At 36.7% G+C, this 21660-nt stretch overlaps 1 protein-coding gene across 2 annotated transcripts in view; it reads right to left on the bottom strand.

The window, feature by feature from the left end:
* Positions 1-2261: 2261 nt before the first annotated feature.
* Positions 2262-21660, bottom strand: part of ZPLD1 (zona pellucida like domain containing 1) — a 61594-nt gene continuing 42195 nt past the window's right edge. Inside the window, exons 6-11 of one of the 2 annotated variants that reach the window (XM_006094701.3) lie at positions 16988-17085; positions 15591-15671; positions 10306-10477; positions 8957-9065; positions 2878-2907; positions 2262-2469 (exon numbers count right to left, since the gene is read on the bottom strand). In XM_006094701.3, coding sequence (XP_006094763.1) covers positions 2294-2469; positions 2878-2907; positions 8957-9065; positions 10306-10477; positions 15591-15671; positions 16988-17085 — 666 coding nt within the window. In that variant the 3' untranslated portion in view covers positions 2262-2293. The remainder of the gene's footprint in view (positions 2470-2877; positions 2908-8956; positions 9066-10305; positions 10478-15590; positions 15672-16987; positions 17086-21660) is intronic. The other variant, XM_023758847.1, reaches the window with a different exon arrangement.

Genomic DNA, 21660 nt, shown 5'->3' with positions numbered 1-21660 from the left:
ACACAAAAATCAAACTGACAAACTAGTGGCAATGATATTATGTCCTATTCATAGGATTTCATCCTCAGGCCAATGGCAATTCACTTAAAGCATCTGAAATAGATTTTCCAGAATATTTCAATATGATCTACATACATTTAGGGTCACATAAGTACCATTGTCCATATTTTTCTTTTGTACAATTTTCCCTTTATATTAGAAAATAAATTTGCTAACATAGATAGAGTTCAGAAGGTCACATCAAAGTTATTGTGAAGTATCACAGAGGAGATTTGCTCTTTAAGTAGTAGACTTAATATTGAAGAAATTATCCAGAAACTTTCCAGATCCCATGTCAATCTGACTATGCCTACACCTTGAAAGAGAAAGTTGAGGCCATTATATAGCTAAATATTGTAACATAAACACTTTCTTCTGAACTATTCAGCCAAACTGGATGAAAGGTGCTTTTTTGATTTGATGATTGATTTAATTATTAATTTAAGAGTGTAGGTACTTACACACTGGCCCATGCCTAAGAGGAGGTGGTGGCTAGATAAAGGAGGTGAAGGGATTAGCCAAAGAACATATATGCATACCCCATGGACACAGACAATAATTTGGTGAAGGCCAAGGTAGGGGATGTGGGGGTGGGTGGAGGTAGACAAAGAGGGTGAAAAGGGGGGATACCTGCCAGAATGTCAACATTAAAAAATGTTAATAAAAAAACAACAAAAAGAATTCAGATACTTTATTTGAGTCAAATCTAAAATTGCATAGTGATTTGCATGTAGTATAGTAAATTAAGTACTGAAAAATGGGTCACAAATGTTGAGTAGAAATTAGTTTCTACAGAAATGTTTATAGTTAACACAGCATTTCTAGGTTTTGGTATTTGAATTATTTTATTTGTTCAATTGTGTGGATATCTTGAACCAAGAAAAGGTTGTTTTTTTGTGTTTTCTTCTTGTAAGAACAGAGACTGCTTAAAACATGGCTTTTTTAATAGCAATTATAACACTTTCAAGAAGACACCTTTAAAATAAAGCCTCCTCCATGCTATTTGTTTTGTCAGCATCAGAAATTTGTAGGAAAGAACAATATTTTTGGAGACTCCAACAAATATATGCAAAATACATTTAACCCATTTTCTCTTTGTTCTAGGGGAGAAAATTTAAAAAAGACCTAGTTCCTTAAAATCCCACACAAGAACATTATGCTTATATTTGGGGACAAGGTCCTCTTCCCACAACTACAGCTTGCTTTTCCAAATAGTGGTCCTTGAGTTAAGAATAATCATTGCAGTTGTCTCACTGCTAGAAGCACAGCTGCTGGAGAAGAGCCAACACACGCTGACTTGGGGAAACTGATCACAGCCAAAGGAATAATGGTCTATGGTCACTGAGTATCGTTCAGATGTTGAAAACTACTTTTACTGTTTGACCAGAAATGGATACTCCACAACATTCCTTCCCAACTAGGAAAAAAAAAAGGTAAAGGGATTAAGCAAAGACAAAACAAAAAACTCAGGCACAGACAAGAGTATGGTGATTTCCAGTGGGAAAGAGGGTGGAGGTTGTAGAAGAGGGTAAAGGGGGGATAAACTGTGATGGAAGGAGACTTGACTAGGGGTGGTGAACACACAATACAATATACAGATGATGCATTATAGAATTGTACACCTGAAACCTATTTAATTTTATTAATCAATGTCACCCCAATAAATTCAATAATTTTTTTAAAAAAAAGATAACATTTCCCAAAAGTTTTTCTAGAAAATAATGTTGATTTTGGAAATCAGTCCAAATTATCTCAGGTGTCTAAATTGGCCAATCCAATGAAAGTTTATCCCCAAGCTGAAATTATCTGGAATAAAACAAAAACAATTTTCATTTCAGGACTATAAATCTAAATGCCAGTGCATTGGGTTTTAATGCTTATGGGGCAAAATGTAAAAAAAATTCCTTTTTTTTCTTCTATTCTTTTTTTTTCTTCTAATCTTTTATCTCTATAACCAATAATCAAAAGAAAATTGAAATAAAATAAAATATGACTTATCCTGTAAGATATAAATCCTGAATATTATTTGCTTGTTGTCAGTATAATCATTGGTGCCATACAAATATGGCTGACCACATCCATAAGAGACAACAGCAATATTATCAAAATTCTTTCACTAGCATCACACTGAAGAGCTACACTGTGAAATCTACCAAACCTACAAATATCAAGTGCTGGCTCACATTCATTTCAGATGGGACACTGACTGCGGTCTCACAGTGAGCCTTCTCTCCAGGGCAAGAACCTATTACAGTCAGTCAAAGACTGGGTTTCTTATGCCATTCAACACCAAACTATTGGGTGCCTTCTTGTGTAGAAGGGCCAGTGAGCACAGGAGTAGGGAAAAGCTCATGACGCCCAGAATGACCATTCCTGATATCAGTGCGCTGGTGACAGCATTCAGCTGGAAAGGAGGTGCATTTGGAGAACCTGTAAGTAATAAGACAAACACAGTGGAAAGCCCAATGTTAGATTCATGTTATCTTATCCCTATATATATGCAAAATATCTGCCATCAGTATCTTATAGAATAACAGCATGACACTAGATCAAGCAACAATCTATGGGACTATTTTTTAATTCAATAACCAAAGGATTATATTGTTTAGAAGCGTGGTAGCCACAGGGTAGCAAAAAAAGTAATAGGTCATCTATAAAATTCAATAAAAATTGACCAATAGGTCACATACGAATTCAGAAATCCTCAGTGAACTGTTATTTAAAATATAACAAACTTATTAATATATTTACTTGATTATGAATTTGCAACTGATCACCAAAAAAACTTTAAAATTAAAAAATAGTAATTTTAGTTTCAGTATATGTTAATTATCTTACCAAGCTGTGAATTGTTGGTTGGAGTCTCATCTGGAAGGGGAAAAAGAAAAAAATAGCAATATTATGTCTCCAAATATTTATCTATGTTTATTATAATTCTATAATTACTTTTTATCAACATGTCTCCTCACCTTCACCCACAAGCTCCATGGGGAAAGCAATAGATAATAAAAATTCCCCTAAACCATTCTGCTTTCCAATTTTCCATTCCACATGTGAAAAATTTTATCATCTATCTGTTTCCCAAGCCCATACGCTGCCACAAATATAATTGCAAAATATACTGTTCTGTATTCTTTTCTGCCAGCTTTGTTTCATCATTATCTCTTTAGTCATGTTAGTGGGGGCAGTAATTGTTAACAGTTATTACATTTTTTATAGCCCTATATCCTGCCATTTGTTATTCTCTTATAGGGAAATATTCATTATTTAGTGCTGCTCTATTTTAAGTGTTGCCAATTTGCCCATCGCAATCAGCAAAAACATCATTTTACGTTCCAAGAAGATAAATTCACACTTAATAACTAACTGAAAGGGAAACATGAAGTCTGAGCTTGAGTTGTAGGTTAATTTGCATCTAGGAAGCTGTTGATTTTTCACTTTTTCCTGGCAAACATAATAATAGATGCCATGAACACATTCACTTGGCTTCACTACCTGTTTAGTAATCATATAGCAGTTAACCCTTGGAGCTTGTACAATGAGTGAACTTTGTATTTGTGTTTAAATATGTGGTTGTGTGTGCATCTGTAACTGTTTGTTACTTGAACCATAAAATGAGTGCAGTTGACAGATTTTGGAGTATAAATATTATGACAATTAATGTGTATGTAGTGCCGTACAGTTTACAAAGTGCTGTTTTGGATTTTATCACATTTAATCCTCATAATAACCATATGGTTTAGATATGATTGCCACCCCCACTTTACAGATGAAGAAACTTCCATCTGTCACAGCCTCTTTGATAAAGTAAACATGTGTTTAAGTAAAAGCTCAGTTTCAGCATCCTTTTTCTAAAATAATATAAACTAGCCAAGTATGAAGAAATATTTTTAGTCAGAGATGAAAATCTCCAGCTTCAAAACTCTAGGATTAGCATTTGAAACCATTGATGGGAGAACTTGGTGAGATATTTATAAAATATCTGATGCCATTTCTTTTCAGACATGTGAGTCTTGGCAGAAATGATGGTTCCTCTGTTTGATCCCTGAAGAGCAATGCCCAAAATTAATGGAGCACACATTCTCGGGAATCTTTAGAATAGTGCGGTGCATCGCTATAGGACAAAAAGAAAAACAGCTCCAATTTTCCTTATAAGGCACCCTTAGGAAAATCCTAACCTCCAAGCAACACCATTTTATAGACACTTTCTTTTCATGGCAAGAGATGGGATGAAGGAACTGTGAGCAATTCACCCAAAGGGTCCATGTGACTCTTTCTTAAGGCAAACTGCCTCCCTGGAACATGGAGGAGAATATATAACACTCTAAAATTTTTTTCTAACAGTTATTCTTTGTTTAGAAATCAAACTCGTTGGCTCTAAAACATGTTTCTTTAAAAAAATAGAAAGCTCCTTTCTCCTATATGTCCCAAATTAGGCAAAAGTACCCCAACTACTTTCTGCATCCTGAGGTTAATAAGAAAAGTCAGAATATCCTCTCCTCTCCCACATTATCTCCAACACTTCTATAAGAACAATATCCCAGTGTGCCGAGCCAGCTCAGCCAAGGGTTCACAAGCCTGAGTGAGGGCAGTGACAGATGAAGAAATGACAAAGAGAATAGGGGGGTCTAGGTGGATCTTCCTGTGCCTGGCTGAGGCCACAGAGAGATCCAGAGGCAAGCTGAGCCTTTATTTTATAGCCAGAGGTAAACAAGGTAGTGGTCACCATAGTTACAATGTTCTTGTGAGTTTCACTTGTTTTGGCAGCACTTGCTGCACCTCCCACAGCCCATTAGCTACCTAGGAAGGATATAGGGAGCGTCATAAGGTCAAGCCTAATTATGCTAAGAGGACTGTGCCCTCTCAGCTGGGACTTGTTTGTGGCTTTGCCAACAGGTCAGTCCAAGGCTTAACCCTATAGCAGCGCCCTACACCCAGGTGTCACCCACGGAGACTTGGCTGTGAACAAAATATCTCTGGAACACAAGGCCACATGAGCCATACAAGCTCCAGGTTCTAGGACTCTGAAACCGGAAGCATCCTATGTTTGGCAGATGGCTGAAATCAAAGCATGTAATACTTGAACAGTGTATGGAATTGTCTTTGATAGTGGATAAATGTAGAGAAAATAATTTGATCTGGTTGCTGTTTCTGATGCCCAGCAATATTAGTATCATTGCAATTTAAAAAAAAAGAAATCAAAGCACCGTTGAGCCCGGAAAGGGGGGGTAGACATTTTCTAGAAAATTTTTGTCACCACACACTCCTGTGTATTTTTTAAAAATTATTTTTCTATATTTTTGTTAATCCTCACCCAAGGATATTTTTCCATTGATTGTTAGAGAGAGTGGAAGAGAAGGGGAGAGACAGAGAGAGAGAAACATGATGTGAGAGAGACACATCAATTAGTTGCCTCCCCCACACGCCCAGACCACCCTCAGTCTCCGGGCCGGTGCTCTATCCACTGAGCCAAACAGGTAGGGCCACACTCCTGTTTTTTGTTTGTTTGTTTGTTTGTTTTCATGTCCTCTTGTTCTTAACATAGACATATATGCCAAAATATACCTTCTGGAATTAGATCATATTAGAATACTAAACTTGATGGGTTCTTTAAAAACACAACGTTAGCTGAGGACCAATAGGAGAAAAGTGGTCACAGCAATGCCACAGCTGTTCCAAAGCCACAAGTGGCAGATAAATTATCATTCTCTGCTTTTCTTTCATATAAGTAGTTGAAATAAATGGGGAAAAAAGAACATTCGTACAAAGATATATGCAAAATGAATAGTTTTCTTTCTTAGAGCAAGCTATTTTTAACATATTTTTATTGATTTCAGAGAGGAAGAGAGAAGGAGAGAGAGAGATAGAAATATCGATGAGAAAGGCACATCAATCAGCTGCCTGCTGCACACCCTCTACTGGGGTTCTAGTCTGCAACCTGGACATGTGCCCTGACTGGGAATTGAATCTGGGACCTCTTGGTCCATGGGACGATGCTCAGTCCACTGAGCTACACCAACTGGGCACAAGTTATTTTTTAAAAATTTTTCAATTACCTATGTAGTAAAATGAACCACATATTTCAAGTTCAGAGCCTTTAAACTTCTTACTTTCCACCCTGTTATGTTTGTTCATAGTCTATCTCTACCTTTGAACTCTGAGATCACTGAGAGCAAAGACGGTGGCCTGTTCTCTATTATATTCCAAATTCCTACCAGAGTGCCTATCCCTTATAGGGGCTAAATAAATTCACTTAGGTGAATTATTAACTACCCAAAATACTCAGTGAGAGTAGTTGAACAAGAGTTTGTCTTGGACTTCTCCATTGGAATTTATGTAAATAAACTATTTGTCACTATTGTTTTTCAGTGATGATACGTTTAAATTTCCAGAATTGTACCACATGATAAGCATTTTCCTACCAAATAGTTTTAGTATTTGGGAACTTAAAAGAATAACACTTTAGGAATTTTGTGGGTATTTGAATTTTGAGGATGTAAATATTTTCCTAAATCAACTAACAAAATGATTTAACAAGGTTGGGTAAAAATAACCAGAATGGATTTGATCTCATTAAAACACAAAACAAAACAAAAGTTCTGAGGTTTATCATCTTATTAAACTTGACCTAAGCCAAATGTCTAGGGGAAAGGAGTGGTTCAATGAGTAAAAAAAGCAAAAGCAAAACTTGCAAGTATCAGAGAGGTTTGACCAGAGCAAATCAAGCCTGAAATTGGACTTCTCTCTATAAAATCGGCCATAGGATCTGGAGAGATAAATTCTAGCTGACCTACGGTAAAAATAGAGTGAAACTAAGGAAGGAAGGTTGCCTTGGTCATTAAGCAGGACATTAAGTTTATATTGGATTTGCCTGAGGATAGATACAGCTTGATTTCCTGAATTCTGGGTTTACGTGGAATTTAAAATATTATTTAGTAACTAATTACATTATTTAGGAAACATTGTTATATATGGTCCTCTACACAATGAGACCACCATGATCACCAAAAAATAAGAAACATCCTATTGCCATTTATCTAACTTATGAAAAATAAATCCATGGAGAGTGAGAGAGGAAGGAAGCGGATCTGTAATGTTTGAACATAATCCTTTGGGAGCTTTGCCAGTGGAGAGCCCAAGGTGACTAAGAGACAACCTCAATGTGTTGGGAATAAATATCACTCATGAGGTAAAAGCACGTTGAACTTAGAAAGGAAGAAAACCAGCATGGCATCAGTGGTGTTGTGATTAAAGGCATTACTTCGTTGAGTTTTTAACATAGATATTTTGGATGACTAAACCTGCAAACCTGAATCTCTGGTTAGCTATTTAGAAACTTCTACTTGGTGATCTATAGGAATTTTGGTCTTTTTGAAAATTATCTTACACTAGCAAATTATTTGAAATGTGTAATATTTAAATTAAAAAAATAAATAAATTCAATTTGGTTCCAGTAAAAGGGAAGGCAAGGAGGTTAATAAGAGGAAAAGCCATCTACTCAACTTTCAAGGTTCTTTTCTTACAGCAAACTGACACTAGACACACTCTATAGAAATAAAAATATTTTTATTGTACCAACCCCAAAGCATTCCTAATCATTGGCAACAAGAGCTGAGTTTCCATGCAGTGTGATTATAGAAGTTATTTCAGACAGCTAACTAGAGATAAGATTTGGGCCTTTTATAAACCACCAACTAGTTCTTTTCAAACCATTCAAAACACATACCAACCCTCAGGAGTGTGGACTAAGTCTGAAATTTTATATTTAATAAATGTATGCATTATTTAAAAGGCCTATTAGCTTTTTTTTTAATGCTATGTCAATACAAACACAGGGGAATGAATAAAGCAATTGTGTGGATTTTTCAAGCCCAAACCACTTTTTGCTTAATTACCTACTTCAGGCAAAAAAAATTTTCACTGTGCGATGGAAGAAAAGGTAAAGATAATCTAATTGAAATACAACAATAGACTCATGGCTAATATAAAATAGAGAAAAAATATTACAATATAACCCAAATCAGAATTCTGCTTTTTAAGACAAATTTAGAACTATAGATTTAGAAAGAATCTTTAAGGCTACTTTTATTTAAAAAAAACCTTTATTTAAAAAATGAACATTTGCCCACAGAACTGAAATAAAATTCCCAAGTCACAAAACTTGTTAGGACAAAAGATGGAACTACCCAGGTTTTTTTAATTAAAATTTAATTTGTTTTGTTTACACTGCATGCCTGTTTTATTCTGGATGTCTCTGGTTTCATGCTGATATATTAGTAGATTCATGAGTATGAAAGAGTACATTACACGGGGTTATGTAACATTCAGAATCCTGGGAGAAAAGAAAGGGTAAGCAAACTGGGCAATTTAAGGAGAGTTTAGTAGGACTATTAATAAAAATGTAGGGAATTCACAAAAGAAAGTAAAGTTAATCGGGCAATGGGTGAAGGGGAGGGACCAGCTCTGAAACCAGCTCTGTGGAGAGAGTTGTCTGGCAGCAGCTGGGTAGACTTCACTCCCATTCTCTGACAGCGCCACCTATTGGCCAAGCCCAACCAGAAACTGGATGGTAAGGCTGCCTATAGGCCAGTCTTCAGGGGCAGAGGCCAGGGCGGGGAAAGTAGAGTGAATTGGGAAGGGCAAGTGAAACTGTCCAGGATGGTATACTTTCTGTGTGTGTGTGTGTGTGTGTGTGTGTGTGTGTGTGTGTAAAGGGAAATGTGATAAAGACAATCCTGCCCTTTGTGTAAGTTGAGTAAACAGGAAACTACTGTGAAATTAAAGTTGTTTAGCAGTTTATCTTGTCTTACAGTTAATTAGCGCTCTTTAGGAACCACTTTGTGTTCTCCTTAGAAGCCAACTAACAAGCCATTTTGTAACCGACCATTACTACACACAAAAGGAGGGGCACTCTTACCGCTCCGCGTAATGATGGGCCCCGCAGAGAGGATGGCATTTCCAGAAGTGCTCTGGGGGCTCCAAGTGGTCCTCCTCCCTGCATCTCTCCTTTCTCTGTGGCTGCAACTCTGAGGAGTTAATGAAAACAAATGAAATTCCACACTGGCACAAAATTGTTTCTTTATGGCCATTTGGAAAGCAGATTCTTTTAGAAGAGATACCACATGCTTAATTTTATTCATTTACTTCTGTGCATTTATTTAATTACTTTACATATAACTGCTACAGTGTTTCTTTTCCTGGCGTGGCCACATTTCTTATTTCCTCCCGTTATAGCAGTGCATTGCCTCATTAATTTACACAGCTCAGTGGCTCCCCTGAAAAAAAGAGCTGTGTTTATCAAACTTTTCCTCTTTTATTTCTCTCAAGCCTTTAATAAATCTTTCCCTGAAATGTTGGTCAGCACAGAGCCCAGGTAATGTGGACTCTCTATTTATCCCCATCTGATATAGCTAGTTAGGACTAAACTAGTCTATAACGATAAAGAAATTCATGAATTTGAACATAAATATAAACATACTAAAGTCATTTCATATTATAAAATGTGCCTGTATTTTTCTCAGGTTAATATTGACGTGACCCTAAGAAGGTCTGTCAGCAATAGAATTTTTTTTATTCCCTAGTAAATGGATCTATATTTTATGTGATGGCTTTAAGCACTTCAGAGTCACACCTTTTATAGCTTTTCATTTTTAATCCAAGGGATTACTAGGCCAGCTGGCCCCAATCTCCCTTTCTAGTGCCAGTCCTGCCCCCTCCTCAGGTTTTCCATCATCTTCCACTCTGCTCCACAGCCTTACTGTAGTACTGGAGGTTCCCTGGCTATTCTGTTTAAGTGTCTGTGACTCTGACCATTCTTTGGCATGGAGGGTCTCTCGCAGTCTTGATTTTTTTTCCTTTTGGGTTCATCCATCTTCTGGCACAGTTCAAGGTTCATCTCTTCCACCAACCCTCCCAATATCTTCTGCTTCATCTCTCTCACAATGATGGGCACTGCCTCTTACCACAGCCCATATCTACGTCTGCCTTGTGCCATAACATTTTTCTCTTGTTTCATTTCATCACTATTTCCTGCTCCTAAAGAATAAGCTCACTGAATTCAGAATTCATGCATGCATCTCTATTCCCAGTACAATGCTTGGCATAAAGTCGGCGTTCAATAGATCTCCACTGGATGAACGAATAAATCCTACCTCAACAGTTTGACCTGATGCACACCCACTCTCACTATAGAAATCAGTGAGCACTTGATAACCTTTCAGCTTAGATCAATTTGACAATTTAGACTAAAGTTGCTCAGAAACATACTGGCATAAGGAAGGGGCAGTCATCAGCTCTGCAGAGCTTGGTAACGCAGTGCAGGAAGACGGTGGACATTTTCTGATTCTTGTGTTTCACAAATCGGAACACTTCAAAGGAGAACCGGCCCTGCTGGCTTCTGCCGTTTTCAATGACCGTGGTCTGTGGATCTTTGTCACAGCTGCATTTTAGGAAATGTGAAAACAGGATATTATTGGAAATTACCAGCCCACTGGGACTTGTAAATAAATCTCTGCAGTCTTAAAAGTACCCCACTACATTAAGAGCTTTTTTTAAAATCATGCCATGCTAGAGACATTTAATAAGAGAATAAGCTAGCTCAACAGATATGATAAGAATGACTTTGATCATAGAACATAAATAGATCAGTTCCTGATTATGACATTACTGTCACATTTTAGAGGTAATTTCACATGGTAACAATCCAAAAAAATATAAGTATATATAGTGAAAAGTCTCCTCCCATCTTTGACCCTGTCCATACCAGTCACATCCAGGTACAAACCTGCCAGAGGTGATCCCACTTGCCTTGCGTCCTCCCAGGGAACGTACAAAGAGAAGCACAAGCAACATATCCTTATTGTTCCTTCCTTCTTGCACAAGCTATAGCACAATCTATATGTTTGGACCTTGCCTTTTTTAAAATGTAGCAATGTACCATAAGAGATCTTTCCATATCAATACTTAGTGAGCCTCCTCATTCTTTATCCACAGCTGTATAGTATTCCATTTGACAGAGTTTATTTAGTTACCTAATTGTGTATCCTTGAATATTTTGCTTTTTACAAACAGAGTAAATAATAGGTTGCCTTATAATGCAGCATTTTGAACATGTGCAGGGTATCTATGCAATATATCCGTGAGATTAATTGATAGAGTTTGCTACATTGCCCTCTATGAATGTTGTTATATTTTTATACTTCCTCAGTAATATATGAAAAAAATCCCTATTTTCCCCCAGAGCTACAGGAACAAAGCCTATGGAAAAATGTTTGGATTGTTCCCTATTTGATAGGAAGAATAAACTATTACCATATAATTATTATTTACATTTTTCATATACATTAGAGCCACTTTGTGTTTCTTAATCTGAAAACTGCTTATGTCCTTTGCCCAAATTTCTATTATTGGCCTTTCCATCCTGATTCCTATAGGAAGAGGGCATCCTTGTTTATTATATAAGTTCCATATTGTTTTACTTTGTTGTTTGGCTTTGGACATTCCTCACAGTGTGTGTGTGTGTGTGTGTGTGTGTGTGTGTGTGCGCGCATGCATGTGTGTACACATACACACTTTTATTTTTATGTTATATTTTCAATATTTTCTTTTATGGTGTCTAATTTTTGGGCTGAAGACAGATTTTCCATATTCCAAAGTTTTAAATATATTTCTATGTTAATATATTTTTCTACCACTTTTAAAGGTGTAGTTTTTATACTTAAGTTAATAATCTGTGTAAAGTTTATTATGGTGTATTGAGTGAAGTATAGATCTAGTGCTATATTTTCTCATGGTTATCCATTATCCAGCTCTATCTTAAAAATCTGTTTATCCCACTGCTTTGTGATATCACAGCCTACCATATAGTAAACTCCCACATTTTGGATATATTTCTCAGCTTACTTTTCAAAATTTTTGTCATCTATGTGTCTAGTCTTGCATAGTATCACATTTATTGAATAATTTTAGAGATTTTATTAAATATAATTTCTGGTAGGGCTATACCTTTCTTATTTCCATGTTTTGTTGCTGTTTTTATGGAGTTGTACTTTATCACTTTTTTCTTGATTTGAGTACCTTGTACTTCTCTATTTTATGTTTTTTAAAAGAACTTTCTGTTTTCTGATATTGTTTTAAGTTGCTAGCTATCAATATATAGCTTATTTATTATGCCACTTAATCTCCTATATCCTTACTTAATTATTGGCCACCAGAACTAAGTTTCCTGAGAGAGAGTAATTAGTCTTTCACTTTTATTATATTTCTATGTCTTTTTATAGTTTCTCTAGTTTCCATTTTGTGAAAGCTTCAAAATTATCCAATGCACCCTTTCACTATGTTGGTATAAATTTCTTTTAATTTAGGAGAGTATTCTTGGGCTATGTTTTTTACTCTATTAGTTTGGTTTCTTTGGGGGGTTCCAATTACACATATTATACATGAATTTAGTTCCTTTTGCTATCTTTTATTTCTATTGTTTCTACTCTAACGTTTTTATCATCTCCTTCACATATGTTTCTTTGTAATTGCATTTGCTATTTTTATCTTCCCTGTCCCACACTGTGCTGTCTTCTGTGTCTATTCTCTTTTGCACACCTTCTAATTATGTCCTCCATTTGCAATAGATTTGTTTTTTCTATTTTGTCTAAAATTCTCCCAATTCTCTTTTCATATTTTCATGGCCTTACATTTTACTGTCGTTTCTGACCTGAGTTCTTTTGACTGTATCTTCATAACTATACTTACTTCTTAAATTGTAAAGCAAAATTATTGATAGACTGTTTAATTACAAATCTATCTGTTTCATGGCAACATTTATTATTATTATCATTATTATTATTATTACTACTGGTGGCCTGGTGCACGAAATTTGTGCAGGGGGGTGTGTCCCTCAGTCCGGCCTGCACCCTCTCTAATCTGGGACCACTCAGGGGATGTCCGACTGCCGGTTTAGGCCCAATCCCTGTGGAATCGGGCCTAAACCGGCAGTCAGACATCTCTCTTGCAATTCAGGACCACTGGTTTCTAACCGCTCACCTGCCTGCCTGCCTGCCTGATCACTAACCACTCTGCATGCTGGTCTGCTTGCCCCCAACTGCCCCCCCTGAGGGCCTGATCACCCCCAACTGCCCTCCCCTGCCGGCCTCATGGCTCCCAACTGCCCTCCCCTGCAGGCCAGTTCACCCCCAACTGCCCCCCTGCCAGCCTGATTGCTCCCAACTGCCCCCCTGCCGAACTGCTTGCCCCCAACTGGCCCCCCCTTCCAGCCTGCTTACCCCCAACTGCCCTCCCCTCCTGGCCTGATCTCCCCTAACCACCTCTGCCTCGGCCTGCCACCATGGCTTTGTCCTATAGGACATCCAGAAGGTCTCCTGTTCTAATTAGCACATTATCCTTTTATTAGTATAGATTTTAATCATCACCCAGGATATGTTGAGAGAGAAAGAAAGAAAGAGAGAGAGAAACATCAATGTGAGAAACATTGATTGGTTACCTCCAGTACGCAACTGGACTGGGGATCAAATCCACAACCTTTTGGTGTACGGGATGACACTCCAACCAATTGAGCTACCCAACCAGTACATGGCAATATTTTTCCTAATGAGTTTAATTCATCTTTAACAATTTTTTCTGACATTTTTCACATTTCTCTTGTAGTATATAGGAACATTGTCAGAAATGCCTTCATTTATTGACCATTCATATCTGAAAGAGTTGGATTTCCCCAGACCTGTTTGTTTGTTTGTTTTGTTTTGTTTTTACCCTGGGGACTCATAGGGCAATGTAGAATATTAATGACTTTCCTCAATGGTTTCCCCAATTCATGGGCCATCCTCCTGTTTTACAATGACAGGAAAATATTTTTTAATAATGTAATTGTGCAGTTGAATTTTCTCTGCCTTTCTAAATTTATATTCATGAGGGTATCAGCCCTGTGTTTCTCAGGTTTATTCATGAGCACATCCCATCATTTTATTTTAATCTTAACTGCTTTTATTAACACTAACACATTTTGGACTTTCAATGGGCTTTCTTTCCTCCTAGTTTTACTGAAAATGGCATTTTGGAGACTTCTTTTAGTTATGCATTTCACTCTTCTATAGTTTCCAACAAGAAAACTAAAAAGATTGAGAACTAAGCTGAAGCCATGGTCATACCAGATAGAAGTCTGATAATTGTACTCCACATTGGCAATTTGTGATTATTATAGACATATTGGAAAAAGAAAAATGTCAAAACAAAATTATCCACAATTTCACCATGCATTATTAATCTCTGTGAACAATTTTATGTATTTCCTTACAGTCATTTCTATCATTTATAACATAAATGAGGTTAATTGTATATATAATTAGATATGATTCTTTCACTCTTTATTTAATACATTTAAATTTTAAGAACTCTATATTTCAAGTGTAGAAACATTGAGAAGACAGAAATGGAAAAAGTAAAATATAACCAACCTTTTTATTTTCTATTTTATAAATAATTACATGATTGCAGTGCCTGGGTGAGCTCTCAATTTACTGGTTCTCCATAATTCACCTACCCATTTCCTCATTGCTGAACATCCAGTTTGTTCCCATGTTTTCTATTTTAAATAGCACTGATAGACCAGGAAATTATCAATATTTTAGAATATGCTTCCCAATTTGGAAAAAATAGATCCAAAGAACATGAAATCTTTTAAGGCTTTTGATAAATTTTCTCAAAAATATTGCCCAAATTAACACTTCCAGCAATATGATATGAGTATCAGTTTGACCATAACCTCTGAACATCCTCTTCACCTTGATTAGCCAATAAACAGATTCTTTTGGTTTCTCATCATATTACTCCCATCATGTGTCAATAAGCAGCAGTGATCTAAGCCAACTGAATTTTATAAGGATGATTAGAAGCCATTGCTTGACTCTCAAGTCTGTTCTGCTATCAGATAAAAATGCTGAAAGGGAACTGAGATGATTGAATGTTTTTATGATCAATGTCCCCTTTCCCCAAATTTAGATTACATTCACTCTATCACTGTCTATTGGGGAATGAAGTTGAAGTTACTGACTCTAATAAAAAAGGAGTAGGAGGCTATTTTATACTTTCATATTAAATACTGATAGATGGAGAAAAGCATTTTGGGGTCTAAATTATCTAGACCATTACTTTAACTTTACTCTCCTTTTGACTTGCAATGAGTCAGTCTAGCTGTGAATAAATAGTACCTTCCCACTGCCTTTCTCTTATTGACAATAGTAGCCTAGCCTTGCTTTTGCTAAGACAGTGAAATATTCCCATATATCCTAAACATGAATAAAACATCTTTGATGAACCTAACTTACTTGCAACTCTCATTCAACAATAGCCTTATCAGCATTTCTTGTTGAAAACTGGTCTCAACTTTTATACTTACAGCTTTATAAGGACTAAAAGTTCAAAATGTAAAACTTTATATTTAAAAACTATAAAAGTACCCGATAATTTTTATCAATGGCTTGTATTTTCCAATTTAGTTATCTACAATTTAGTTTTTGCTATCAATGCAGGACTTAAACACCTACCTAAGGAAGAGATCATACCGAATATCATCATTTGGGTTCCCTGATGGGGTTGTGTAGCAATAATCCATTAAGACATTCCATCTGCAGGAAGAGGCAAACATAATCTAGAATCACAACTCCTTTTGGGTATTAGTTACTAATCTAGAGCAAGTGAATATTGACAACTGTCTTACTCCATGAAACATAGTTTTTTATTAGTTATTTGCAGAAGATTCTTATTGATTAAGACATTCTCCTAAACTCAAAGGTGTTTTAAAATCTGTAATAAGTTGCCATCCTACATCAAATGGATGTGTGTACAAGGCAACTGAATGGTCAAAGCCTGAGGAAACAAAACCCAAAAGTGAGCTGCATAGATGCTTCTAAATTCACTGTGAACAATGGTCATTTGTTTCTAGAAGTTACTGTCTCTAACAGATGACAAGAATATTATAATACCACATACAGCAAAGAAGTTTGGTGTGTAAATTACACACTCTACATTATGCCAGAATCAGTAGTGGTGGGAGTGGGAATATATATATATATATATATATATATATATATATATATATATACTGTGTTAGGTAAAAGAAAGCCATGAGGCAAAGACACAGCCTTCCTCCACAAGGCCAGACTGTGACTACATTTATACATTACTTCATTCCTACTCTGGTGTTATAAAAATTACTAGTCCATGGGAATTGAATGCCAATAAAAGAAGACAGACAGGGAGAGAAGCTAACATAGAACCAAATTTCTAGAGTATTATAATCTCTTCATGATACAAAGTTTAAGTAATAATATGTGAGAAACCCAAAATAAGCCATTTACATATTAAATTTTTATAGGACAGGATTGGATTTTTAGCTTTTGAATTCTCTTTCAATTTTGATCATTATAAATTTTCTAAGTATCAGATGGAAATGGAATGACTTTTTTTGGTGGTTTTTCTTTACAGAGATGTTTCTGAGGATTGTTTTATACAAATTTGGTCCAGATTCTTGTGTAGAGAGTGCTTTGGTTTTTTAATAAACATTTTTTATTGAATAGTGACATACAAATAGAAAAGCATACAAATCATAAGTTTTCACAAAATGATAGCATCTGATTAATCATCTTTCAGGAGAAAAAAAACTCCAGAACATTTTGGCATCTCAGAAGATCTCCCATGCCCTCTTCCAGTCACTACCCCTCCTTCTTTATAGGAAGACTTGCTACTTTCCAATTAATGACATAAAAATTAGTGTTAACCCTTAATCTTTGTAATTTGTTATTTCTGTTTATTAGCATGATTAAACATTGTGGCAATGACAGTATTTTTGAAATTAAAAAGGAATGATAGCTAACTTCATGATTCATGAGGTTTTAGGCAACAAAAATGTTTTAACCAACAAGAGAGAAGAGTGTGAAAGTACCTGCCGTCCAGATTAGTGGCTTGCACAGCTGCAAATACTTTGGTTTTTAAAGGCAATCCTATACTCGGGATAATTAACTGTTGACTGTAGGTTGAATCCTAATGATGAAAAAAATAAACAATACATTATTGCCTTTCCAACAATAGCATATTTACCATTTAAAACAGTAATGACATCAAAAAGGGGGCAAATCAATGTAAATCTACCAAACCAACTCCAAAAAGGACCTAGTTCACCTTCTAGTTCTTGTCAAAACTGTCCTAAACCATATCCAAGTAACAAATTCTTTTCCATGCATAAGTCTTTTTTCCCCTATTTTACAATATACCATGGTAAGTGAATTTAAATTATACTTAATTGTTAATAGTCAATGGTTAATATTTTGTTTCATATTCAATTGTTAATATTCAGTTTACTTAAACAAATATTCCATTTATTTAAAAAGTTCATTTAAATTACATCTGCTTTAGTTTAAGCCCTTTGCCATGGGAGTTGAATGTCTTTATATGCTGGAAATTATTTACCCAAAATCACTATTCTGGCAATTTCAAATTACCAAATTTAATAGAAAACCGAAAAAAGAGATCAACATGTTCTCCAAGTTGTCAAAATGCATGCCATAGAGTTGTAAACTGTCAAATCATTTAGTCTGGAGGTAAATTGTTTCCCCAAATTCAGTAACTCTGAAGATATTGCTATTTTGTAGCAAAAATAATACAGTAATAGTTTGTATGTTTAACTTTTTAAAAAGTTGCAATCATGTGGAATATTTCATTCCCAAATAAGCTCAATAAATGAGAGATTATGTGCTGTACTTATTTCCTTTATTTCTGTGATAAATGGTAATAGCTCCTCTAGCCATTTTAGATAGGTAGTATTTTTATTTAATTATCTTTCTGGCTCCCTGTAAGGACAGAAAAAGACCTTTCCTTTTCTTTGGTGTGGCCTTCCACAATTTATGAAAAACACCTGGTAATTAAATCCCAAGATTGTTAGCTCTTCTGTTTATACTGTGGTACAAGATAAGCTACTCTCAAGGCTACATTCTTGCATCCCCCTCCTCCCTGCTGTTTCCACAACTCAAGGATAATTCACACCAAGGAGTCTCTATCTCTAGTTAGTAGAAAATTTCCCTTCTCTCCTAACCTTTAAATAAGCCTCTTTTAAATTATTTATAACTTTTTCTCTAAGCTTGTTTTACAGGCTTGGGAGAAATACTGAGATGACACCTCCCTAGAACATCTGCAGTACTATCTCCTAGAAAGCAAACAAATGGTAACTTTTCAAGATAACCACTGGTATGTGCTCAACTTCAACAGAATCCCCCTTCCTTCCTTGTCACTGAGTAATAGCCACTGCCTAAAAGAGTAGGCCACCCTCTCTTCCCTGCGCTGTATTGACTAGCAATGCTTGGCCCTTTCCTCTCCTGGAAAGTAAAATAAACTTTCTCTCTACATCTGTTCTTTCAGTTGTGAATTCTTTCACAACCCATGTCAGTAGCCAAAACCTAAATCCTCCCTTTTCCAACTTTCAAGTAATTTTTCTCTAACTATGCAGAATTTTTCTCTTATACTTGCATCAATAATGTCCAGAAGAAATTTCTTTATAAATACTATACTGCAAAATCATTTGCAAGTAATGTGGTTTAACCATGAATCATCACATTTTTCATCCTAAAATTGCTTCTAAAAGGTAGTTCTCTGACTATTTTGGATAGATGTCTTTACTATTGTCAGTACAATATTATCTCTAAAATAAATTGCATTTATTTTAGATTTTTTCTTAAACTTTTAAAAACATTCATTATTTCAGATTTATTGTTTTTGTATCTGCTCAGAAGACACCTAATATTTAGGTATGATTTAAATTCACAGGTCAACCTCACATTCTATTTTTGCATAGGAGAAAATGATATATTTATATTGTACAGAAATAAGGCCACAGTTCAACTCAAAGTCCCATATATGAAAATAGCATAGTCCATTATAAAATATAGTCATTATTTTATAAATAAATTTTTCTAAGTAATATTTACTGAATCCCAGAACACATAGAAATAAACAATTGCACTGAATCCCAATTGGGTAAGCATAACTTTCCTCTCAAATGACTAACTGGAGAATAAGAGTAGTAAGTATATAATGCAACTTGTCATCATTCCTAAAGGTTAGAAATAAGTGCCTTCATGTGAAATAGGAAGATAGGGATCTTCATGGTTTTAAAATACTATTTAATTTGAAGTGCTACAGTAAAATCACATTTGGGTAGCTAAATGTTAGTGTTTCCAACAAGTAATAAATATGATTTGGGATTAATTAGTGAAAGTATACTAAAATATTTTTCTATTTCAAATTACTAGCTTTTTGAATCCTTATAACTTGGAAAAATATTGTTATGGTCCCATGTTTTGTTTTGTTTTTAAGTAATTTAGGGCAGTGAAACTCTTGTGTAAAGGAGGACACATGTCATAGATATTTGTCAAAACCCACAGATTATAGAACATTAAGTAACTGTGAAAGTCAATGTAAACTATGGACTGCAGTTAATACTATATCAATATTGATTTATCAACTGTAACAAACATACCCAAAAATAATAGAAGTTGGCTGCAGACAGAGGAGATCTGTGGGAATTCTCTGTACTTTCAGGTCAATTTTTCTATAAACCTAAAACTGCTCTTAAAATAAAGTCCATTAATAAAAATTTAAAAAAAATACAAGTTTTTGGGGAAATGGTTGAACTCTATTAAATAACTGGTTATTAAATAACTTTTAAAATTTAATTTTTAATTCAACCATTAGTAATATTTTTATTTCAAACTGATTAAAAATGAGAAGTATTCTGGCACTATGTATTTCACTGATAGTCTGATATCCAACAATTCTTTACCTTTTACCATGGAATTAAAATCTTAAGGTTATCATTAAATCATAGGCTTTTGTTTAGCATTAAGATTCTAAAAACTCTTTGAAAAATTATGTCTAGTTAGCAACGGTACTATTACATTATTTCTAATCTAAAGGGAAGACTTTAACAGTTTTCCTCAAATTATCATGTCTAAATTTTGATTTTCTGCTTTTCCAATGAGAAAATAGTTTAATTTCACAGAATATTCTATATAATAAAAGGCTAATATGCAAATACACTGAATGGTGGAACAACTGAACACTAAACAACTGGTCGCTATGATGTGTGCCGACCACCAGGGGGTTCGTGCAGAACATGGTAGGTGTCGGCCACAGCAGGATGGTGGAGCAGGTGAGCGGGGAGCACCAGACCAAGGCAGGGTGCCAGTTGCTGTTATTGGGGTGAGTCTCTGGTGGTTATGGAAAATTCTTTGCTCCTGCACACCGTGGTCCTGCCCGGTGCTTGCACGTGCTGCCTGCGCCAGCCCTCCTTACACCTGCTGCCAGTGTTGGAGCCACCGCTCGCACCTGCTGCTGGTACCCGGCACCAGCCCCAATCTCTCAGCACTATGAGTGTGTGCAAGTAGTGGCTGCTGGCCCCAAATGCCCCTCAGGGCTTCTCCACCTCACCCTGGTCCTGAGGGGCGATTGGGGCTGGCAGCTGCTGTTCGCACCCACTGCTGGCACTGGCCCCAAACGCTCCGCACTGTCAGCTGGTGCGAGGGGGCCAGCACCATCAGTGCATGGGAGCAGCAGCAGAGGGAGTGGGGCTGCAGCCAGAGAAGGGACCAGGGGCCACAGCAGGAGGGGCTGTGCAGGGGAGCGGAGGATGGGCCGAGACTTGGCCCTGTGCCCACCACAGCATCACAGCCTCATAGCCCACAGTTTCCATCAAGGTGCACGAATTTGTGCACTGGGACCCTAGTATGAATATAAAATGCCATCTGGATATAATTTTCACTTCTTTTAAGATCAGAAATTATCATTCTTGTTTCACTCAATTATCTACACTAATAAAAGAGAAAAATGGTAATTGGCGTACGACCGCTACCCTTCTGATTGGCTAATCAGCGTATCCTTATGCAAATTAACTGTCAGCCAAGATGGCCGCCGGCAGCCAGGCAGTTGGAAGCGAACATGAGGCTTCCTTGCTCCAGTGACTGCAGACTGCAACGTTCCCCGCCTGACTTGCCGGCCTCTGAGCTGGCAGTTTGAAACATTCTAACAAATATAGCCGGCTGGGATCTCAGAGCTGAAGTTATACATTGTTTCGATTATAGAACGGCAAACAAACCAGCAGCGGAAGCCTCAGACCTAGAGCCAGAAGCTAAAGCTGGCCCAGAAGAAAAAAAAAAAAAGAAAAAAAGGAGTGGTTTGGGAGCTTCCCCGCCAGCCTGAAAGCAGTCAAAACCGCCAGCCTGAAAGCAGCCCCTCAGCCCCCTCACCCAGACTGGCCAGGCCACCCCAGTGGGGACCCCCCACCCTGAAGGGTGTGTGACCAGCTGCAAACAGCCCTCAGCCCCTCATCCAGGCTGGCCAGGCACCCCAGTGGGGACCCCCACCCTGATCCAGGACACCCTTCAGGGCAAACCAGCCCGCCCCCAGGCCTCTATCCTATATAGTAAAAGGGTAATATGCCTCCCAGCACCGGGATCAGCGGAGCCGCGAGCCTCCTGGCACCAGATCAGCATGACAGGGTGCAGCGCCAAACCCCCTGAACCCCTGCGGCTCTGTGTGTGACAGGGTGTGGCGTCCCCCCTGATCGCC

The sequence above is a fragment of the Myotis lucifugus genome, unplaced genomic scaffold, assembly GCF_000147115.1.
Source record: "Myotis lucifugus unplaced genomic scaffold, Myoluc2.0 scaffold_140, whole genome shotgun sequence".
Taxonomy (NCBI): Eukaryota; Metazoa; Chordata; class Mammalia; order Chiroptera; family Vespertilionidae; genus Myotis; species Myotis lucifugus.
This window is presented reverse-complemented; position numbering and strand designations above follow the sequence as displayed.